This window comes from Haematobia irritans, chromosome 2 (assembly GCF_050003625.1).
Source record: "Haematobia irritans isolate KBUSLIRL chromosome 2, ASM5000362v1, whole genome shotgun sequence".
Classification (NCBI taxonomy): domain Eukaryota; kingdom Metazoa; phylum Arthropoda; class Insecta; order Diptera; family Muscidae; genus Haematobia; species Haematobia irritans.
Window position 1 is genome coordinate 90,044,810 of NC_134398.1, and position 8,909 is coordinate 90,053,718.

At 34.1% G+C, this 8,909-nt stretch overlaps 1 protein-coding gene across 1 annotated transcript; it reads right to left on the reverse strand.

Moving 5' to 3' along the window:
• Positions 1 to 6,341: 6,341 nt before the first annotated feature.
• LOC142224754 (uncharacterized) lies at positions 6,342 to 8,487 on the reverse strand. The gene is made up of 3 exons (XM_075294541.1): positions 7,624 to 8,487; positions 6,432 to 6,501; positions 6,342 to 6,385 (listed from the first exon to the last, which is right to left on the reverse strand). Exons 1-3 carry the CDS (start codon positions 8,485 to 8,487, stop codon positions 6,342 to 6,344), a joined length of 978 nt encoding a protein of 325 aa, XP_075150656.1.
• Positions 8,488 to 8,909: the final 422 nt, after the last annotated feature.

Consider the following 8,909-nt stretch of genomic DNA (forward strand, 5'->3'; position numbering starts at 1 on the left):
CGCCATAACTACCCCTTTCGGCATGTTTGAATTTTTAAGGATGCCTTTCGGACTCAGAAACGCTTCTCAGACCTTTTAGAGGTTTATAAATGAAGTACTAGGGGAATTCGATTTTGTTTTTGCATATGTAGATGATGTTTTAATTGCCAGCAAATCTGAAGAAGAACATTTAATGCACTTGGACATAGTTTTCCAGCGGTTAGATGAATATGGACTAAATATAAAGCCAGGGAAATGTTCTTTCGGAAATGCAAACTTAGATTTCTTAGGTCACAATATATCCCAAGAAGGAATTAGACCAGCCGAGTCTAAAGTTTCAGCCATACGTGAGTTTGAACGACCTACCTCCCTCAAGATGTTACAGAAATTTATGGGCATGATAAATTACTATCATAGATACATCCCAAGATTGGCGGAGCTCGCACACCCTCTACAAGAACTAATGACAGAATCGCAAAAGCGAAAAAAGTATCTGATAAATTGGAATGATATTGCCACTTCAGCGTTCGATAGAATTAAGTCTTGCTTTGCGGATAATGTGTTGTTGAACCACTCTATTGAAGACGCCCCTTTAACTTTAACTGTAGACGCATCAGAGATTGCAATAGGTGGAGTATTGCAACAGGTAATCGGAAATCGGGTTGAACCGTTGGCTTTCTTTTCCAAGAAATTGACAAAGTCAGAATCTAAGTATAGCGCGTTCGACCGTGAACTGTTAGCGATTTATTTGAATATCAAACATTTCCGATATATGTTAGAGGGCAGACAATTCACCATATATACAGATCATAAACCCTTAACTTTCGCACTTGATTCTAAAACAGAAAGGAGTCCAAGACAGACTAGGCATTTAGAATATATAGCTCAATTCACGAGTGATATTCGGTACGTTCGAGGAGAATCAAATGTAGTGGCTGACGTCCTATCCAGAAGCTACAGACTGGAATCGATGGAAAGAAACGATATCAATTTGAGGCGGTTGCATGTAGAACAAGGTCGTGATAAAGAGCTTACAGAAATTCGACATAACGATGACAAGCATTTAAATTTGAAGCTATATAAAATTGGGAATTCAGAAGTGGATCTGTGGTGTGAAACTTCAATGAATACACCTAGACCATATGTTCCGCATAACATGCGAGAAGAGGTGTTTAGAAAACTAAATTCGATTTCACATCCAGGCGTTAGAGCCACTAGGAAGTTGATTTCTCGTCGCTATTTCTGGCCAAACATGCGTAAAGAAATAAATACGTGGGCGAAGAATTGCCTTTCGTGCCAAAGATCAAAAATTCATTGACATACTAAATCCCCAGTTGAAAGAATAGAGGTTCCTATGGGCAGATTTGAACATGTACATATAGATATCGTTGGACCGTTACCACCTTCTAGTGGACATCAATATATTCTCACAACCATAGACAGATTTTCTCGGTGGCCAGAGGCTTATCCGATTAAAGATATATCTGCATCGACTGTAGCTAAGTGTTTTGTGGTAAATTATATAAGCCGTTTTGGTGTTCCTACATATATAACTAGCGATCGAGGTTCCCAATTCACGTCGAAACTTTTCTCCGAGTTAACTCAAATGTTAGGGTGTCACAAGATAACAACAACGGCTTATCATCCTCAGGCCAATGGTATGGTAGAAAGGTTTCACAGACAATTGAAGGCATCAATTTTAGCAAGTGGGGAGAGGAATAATTGGTACAATATTCTACCAATGATATTGCTGGGATTAAGATCAGTAGTTAAAGAAGATATTGGAGCATCACCAGCCGAGATGGTATATGGTCAGACATTACGACTGCCAGGGGAAATAGTAGTTCCAAGTTCGTGCGAGGCTACATCAGATTTTGTAAACAAATTACGAGCACATTTCAGGAATGTGAACTCATCACAAAAAGGCCAATGAAAATGTGTACATTCCTGCTGATCTCACTACTTGCGATTACGTATTTATGCGTGTCGAACAGAAGCGGTCATTACAATTTCCATACGAAGGTCCTTATCGAGTCTTAGAAAAACGGGAAAAATACTTTAAAATTGACATTAACGGCGCAGTTCGTACCATTTCTATTGATAGGCTAAAGCCCGCATTTATGGAGAGTCCTAACTCAGGAAGGTGCGAAGGGAATGGCAAGAAGAAAAAAAGCGTAACATTTAACTTACTAGATATAGATTCTCCTGGAGGGGGAGTATTGTAGCTACTTTGTTTTCTTATTTAAAATTTAAATTAAAATATTTCATTTTGTAACAGATAGACATTGAAAATATTGTTAGTGAGTTAGTTGTCATAATTTTTATTCACTGGAATGATATTACAAAGAACAATAAAACTATTGGCTTCAATTAAATACTTAACGGTCTACAAATCATTGGACACTCGGGAAACGTTGACCCTTGGCACCCACACACCCATAGTGATGAAGTACCAATTTCGAAGCCTGATCAACTTTTAATTTGGGAATGCACATCACCCACTGATATACGAAATATGAGAAAACTCGAGTTTATACCGGATATGCAGAGAAAGAAAACAGTATTTGAGATAAGTGATAGCAATGTATCTGTGATATACAGTGATAATCCATCGAACACTAAGGTGACTTTGGAGAAACTTATTTTGAAGATGCAACAGCAACGGATAAAAGAATTAGCGATGAGCAAAAATGATGCATTGTTCAAATCCATGGCCATGGAAGAATTCAAAGCAATTATGAATAAATTAATACAAAAGAATAAAGTAAATTGAAGATAATAGCGGAATACCACGACTCACCACACGGAGGACATTTAGGAGTCCGCAAAACATTACTGAAACTAAAGCAACGATACATATGGAAGAATATGTCGAAAATGGTCAAAAGATATGTTCTAAGTTGCCCACAATGTAAATTAAACAAACAGACTAGACACATAAAAGAAACACTTACGATGACAGATACACCAGGAACAAGTTTTGAAACTGTATCAATAGATACGGTAGGTCCATTAAGGGTTTCCAATAACAACAGGTACATATTAACCATACAATGTGGGCTAACAAAGTATGTCGTAGCGTATCCAATGGAGTCAAAAGACGCAAAAACCGTTGCGAAAACTCTAGTAGAGCAATTTATTTTAATTTATGGGAATTTTAATATTCTAAAGTCGGATAAGGGTACTGAGTTTACGAATCAGCTAATGGCGGAGGTATGTCGTTTATATGATATAAAGCAAATATTTAGTGCTCCATACCACCATGAAACATTGGGTTCAATAGAGCGAAATCATAGAGTTCTTAACGAATTTTTATTAAATTTCACCAAATTTTACGTTTGCCTATAATACGACACCACATGTTGATACTAATTATTCACCATATGAGCTAGTTTTTGGTAGGTTACCTTATTTACCGAACGATGAGATAAGAAAAGCTAATAAATGTTATAATATGGATGATTACGCCAATGAATTGAAGCAAAGACTTAAATATTCTCTTGCTAAGTCAAAAGAGTATTTAGAGAAATCAAAAATAAAGAGAGTTCATAGTAACCAAACATCTAATCCACTTATTTTGAAAGAAGGCGATTTTGTACTTTTACGCCAGATGAATAGAAAAAAGAATCAATCACCGTATTTAGGCCCATATGAAATTGTAAATAGAGAGGGCGTAAATAGTTTTAGAAATGTCGATGGAAAAATAAAGAAATTCCATAATAATATGTTAAAACCATGGAATTATTTAACAATGAATTCAACCTAATTGTGATTATATATTATATATATTATATGAAACTTTTTTGCATTATGATGATAAGAAAAATTTATTGTAACTGAATTGAATAATTTAATATTTATAAAAATAATTTTTTCATATAAACATTCAAATAATTTTTTTTATAGGGTGAGGGTGTAGTGTAAACGGTATTATATGTGTGAATCAGCTGTTAAGTAGTTTGAGAATAATTGTATTTTTTATCAGCTGTTTAGTTATAAGTTTAGATCATATGTTATGTTTAAGGATTGTTATTTATTTTTAGGGATAATGTTGAAAAAAGAATTAAAAATTATAAATACCGTTATTTAAGTATAAAAGATGAACAATTTTCAATAAAGTCAATCATTCAAGTTCAGAAAGCCTAAACTGGCATTTCATTTAATTTAAAAGGATAAACTTGCTGTGGCACTGAATCTGTGCCTGCAAGAAAATAAACAAAACTTTTCTGCGGTGGCGTTTTTAAGCTCCGGCTTAAAAACGCAGGCACAATAAATGTAAAAAACATAAATTTGTCAACATACCACACAGCTTCATCCACAACAACACAAAATTAAAACGACAAACTTTACAACTGAATCGTTTAGTGCATGTTCGTTCATGCTGAGAAGCAGCAATGTATTGTGCTTCTTGTTACATATCTTACACGACCGCGATGTGGCCCCCCTCAAACGGTTAAAACACTACCTTTGCGTCTGGGCTTGTCCTTTCAGGCTCAGATAGCGGCAAGAACTTGGAGCAGCTGTAAAACACATCCTCTCCTTGAGGGCACAAACTGCATTTGCTTACCTGATTTTCTAACGTATTTACAGATGACATTTTGTTGCCTATTCCTTCTCTACTGCTTGCGGAATCTATCGTTTGAAATTTGAATTCCAAAAACAGCAGTAACTCAATTTTTAGAGAAATAGATATAGAATAACTTTAGCTCAGAATGTAAAGCAAACTCTTTAGATGAAATTCAAACCAAGCGCTATTTACTGAATGGAAAAAATCCAAAGTGATTATTTTACCAAAGAAACTGTTATCCAGAAAATATACGCTCCATAAGTTTATTACTTAATATTAGCAAAGCTTACGAACAACATACACACAAAGAAAAAAAACGTGTGAATTGCTTCGAAAATTTTAAACTTTTATCACAAAAAAATTCGTTTGTTACAACATTTTTATTTTTTCAATAACAAAAATTATTTTTGAACCAATAACGCAGTCCATTTTGTTTATATCAAGCACTGTTCTTTGCTGACTTTAAGTCTTCAATAAGACATATTTTACAGTTCATAGTAAAAATTTAATATAGTAGTATGTAATGTTGAACATCTTTTCGGAATCTTCCGCACATATCTGGAATATATATGGAAAAAAAACTTTTTGGTGTTCGGTCGAAACAGGGATCGAACCCACGACCATTGGCATGCAAGCTACCACTGCTCCATGGTGCCCAACTAAATGTATGTTTCTGTTAAATAAAATTTGTTTAATCGGCTCGTGGGCGCCGCAAGCTATGCTATATAAATATAACTTATATGGATAATTGCCTATTGATGACAATAGCAGCAATATAGGTCAGTGAATAGTGTGTTGGCTTACAAATTGCATGGTCCGCGGTTCGATTCTCCGTCCAGGCGAAAGGTAAAATTTAAAAAAATTATAATATCGAATAATTTCTTCTACATTGTTTGTATTACAGAAAAAGGAGCTAAGAACTAAAAAACCTCGTGGAAGTGAGAAAGATGTAAGGGAAAATGGAATTAGCCAGAAAAGATTGTTTTTTTGTGAGTTAGGTGTTTATGAAATTGTTTTTACATCCTGGAAAAGAATAAACGTTTATCACAAAAAGAATATATTTTTCTTCCAAATAAACTTCCTTATAGCGAAAACAAATGAGAAACGAACTTTGTTTGTCTAAAATTTCGTTTGGGAGGAAGGAATTATTATTTTGCGTGTAGAGAAATTTTGTAAAGAAAATAATTTACTTAGTGAAAGACAGTTTGGGTTTCCATACAAACATTCTACAATCAATGCAATACATCTATTACTTTCAGATATTAATTGGAACTGAAACCAACAACGCTATACAGGAGCTTGCATTATTGATATGGAAAAAGCGTTTGATACTGTTTGGATTCCTTGCATAATTTTCATATTGATGACTTATGATTTTCCTATACATTTTATTGTACTCATTCACAATATGATCAGTGATAAAATTTTCAGAATTCATAATCAGGAGTTATGTGGTAAAAGAACTTTTAAAATGATTAATGATCTGAAACAAGGAACGGTTAATTCACCGATTTTATTCAATATATTTTTTATCTGATATTATAAAGAAAATTCAAAATAGCATCTCTTATGCTGATAATATTGTAATATATTACGCTGACAATGCAGTAGAAATGATTAGATGGGCTTCAAAGTTTGTTTGATCAAGTTGAAAAATATACTATAGACTGGAACATGAAAATCAACACCGACAAGTGCGAGGCAATATTATTCAGGCCGCCTGTTAATAAATGTAATTATAATATAAGAAAAAACTGGAAGCTTTTTGGGATCAAATCTAATAGATATGACTCCACTATCCCAAAAAGTGTATGGGTATGGGTCCGTTGGAAGATTCACCTTCAAGTTGCGAAGTTGCGTTAAATTGCAATTGTGTTTTACCTACCTTTTTCAGCACATATGACAACTAAATGAGCTGCATTACAATCTCTATGTAATGGTAAGAAATTTCTTTCCTTTGGATTTAGAAGATATGAAAAACATCGGACAATCGCAATAAATACTCGTACGTAGTCTACCAGTCTATTGGAATGCCGGTTTGCAGAAATATGACGATAAAAAATACACCAAAAAAAGGTACCCATTGTTTACGAAAAATGAATCAACACATAGTAAGAATGACCATGATTTAGCGCCAAAGATTTTTTCATCTAGATAAGTTCATGATTTTCTTATATTCCTATATATTTGATAAAATGATGGAGTTGATGGGATTGATTGGTCAATTTCACGAAATAAAATTGGTCACTAAAACAAATGATTAAAAAATTTATTATTTTAGTCCGTTTAATGTAAACAGGCTTCAATGGAAAAGGGCATTCACATTTCACAATTTCTTAGCTTCAATAAACGTAGATTGTTTTCAATATTTACAATGCCACAAAACACAGCCACAGGTAATTTCAAATACGTTCTGTCATATATTTTTTCAAACCTTTACCACGTGACCATTTATTGTTGCACACTTTATTTATTTCAACCCTTTGCTATAATTTGTTTTTGCGTTCAAAATGTTTATGCACACATTGTGAATGCAGCAGACAGAAAGTGGCCAATCATGTTTTTCAATTTACGCGAAAAACAAAAACCCAACCGTTCGTTACGAGTTACTTCCACAGACTGATTCTCCATCACACATTGTTGAATAAATACCCATTCTCTTGTTATCTGTTCGTCGCTCAAAACTATTCAATTTCAATCACAAAGGTGATTGAATCAAACACATGTTTAATTGGGAATTGAAAATTATTTCCGAATTGATTAAAAAATTGGTTGAATCAATTAATATTTTAATTGGAAACGTAACAAATATCAATCATTTTTTTAATTGGTTTGTATTTGGATTTGATTAAATAATTAATTGAATCAATTAGCATATTAATTGAATCCGTTTCCAAATTAAATTAAGTGATTAATTGACAAAATTTCGGTGATAATATCAGCACCGCTGTCTATTAGAAAACTTAATTTATTTGATTTGTCATATATGAATAGGCGACGTGTTCCTAATCCTATTTGCCCATTGTCAGTCGCCTCGGCAATGGGTTTTACTCGTTTGTTTGGTTCTGACGATTTACGAAAGAACACGGCTGTTCACATTTTATAGCGTTTTCTCCATATCTATAATGGAACTTGCAGAGCCATCCTCGGCTGCGGGAGCGTGATCTTCCTCTATTAAGCCTGAAACTACGCGATTGTCGCTGATTGTCTTCCCAATTCCTTCTCATCGCACTTACTTCTAGCGAAAGGTTTTTAAACCCTTCACACAGATTATTTGTGGCTTGGGCCAAAGTATTTACCATTGTTTCAAGATTATTTGAATTGGCGTTACCTGAATTTGTTTGCTTGATACTTGCAAGCTCAGTGTCCTCTTGCATTACTTCCCACAAGTTATCTGCTAATTTCGTTAATTGGTCTGAATTCGATAAATTAGACGCAGTCAAAGCAACGCTTAATTTTTTGGGTAACTTCCTGATCCAAAGTTTTGTTAAAAAATCAGGCCCAAAGTTGGTACCTGCTAGCAACGATAGTGACCTAAAAAATTCGGATGGCTTACGATCCCCTATCTCCGTATTCGACAAAATTTTGTCTAGTCTCTTATGTTCACTAATTGTGTGACGCTCTATCAAAATTTGTTTAATTCTTTCGTATCTATCATCAGAAGGCGGGTTTTGAATAAAATCTAAAACAGTCATTACAACCTCTTCAGGTAATGCTGTCACAATGTGTTCATATTTTGTGTTGGACTGCGTGATCCCCTTATTTGCGAACTGTATTTCTGAGTGAATGAACCACGCCTCCGGACAACTTGTCCAAAATTGGGGCAGTTTCACAGATGCCGCAGAGATTTCGAGCGCCCCAGGTGTCGTGTTTTGTTGGAAGAGCAATTGATCGTGGAAATTCCTTTGATTTCCATTAGGTATGTCTTCCGTTGTACTCATACCGGAGGAGAAGTTTACAAGGAATAAGAATATTATATCAAATTATGAGCTACAAATAATATTCTAAGTCTTAATCTAGTATATGAGTTATTTTATGATAAGATGGTTCAATGTTGTATTATTGACTTACAACTGCAATACTTTCGCTGTCCCCCAGTTATCCGTGTGGATTTTCTAAATCAACTTATCGGTTTCCACGCAATTTTTTGTTGTTTATGTCTTTGAGATTCCAATACCTTCAAATCGGGCTTATTGATCTCCGTGGGCCGTTTTGCAACAATGGAGTTGTGCACAGACCGATTAATATATATATATATATATATATATATATATATATATATATATATATATATATATATATATATATATATATATATATATATATATATATATATATGTGCAATTCCGATTAATATATTTTG

Bases quoted from the DNA above. Each gene is read 5' to 3' on its own strand.
- LOC142224754 (XM_075294541.1), bottom strand. From the start codon at position 8,487: ATGAGTACAACGGAAGACATACCTAATGGAAATCAAAGGAATTTCCAC. The intron at 6,502-7,623 runs GTAAATCGTCAG...CTAAATCCAAAG, and splicing joins GTGAACAGCCGTGTTCTTTC to GAAAGAAATTTCTTACCATT. The intron at 6,386-6,431 runs GTAGGTAAAACA...CGCAACTTGAAG, and splicing joins TGTCATATGTGCTGAAAAAG to GTGAATCTTCCAACGGACCC.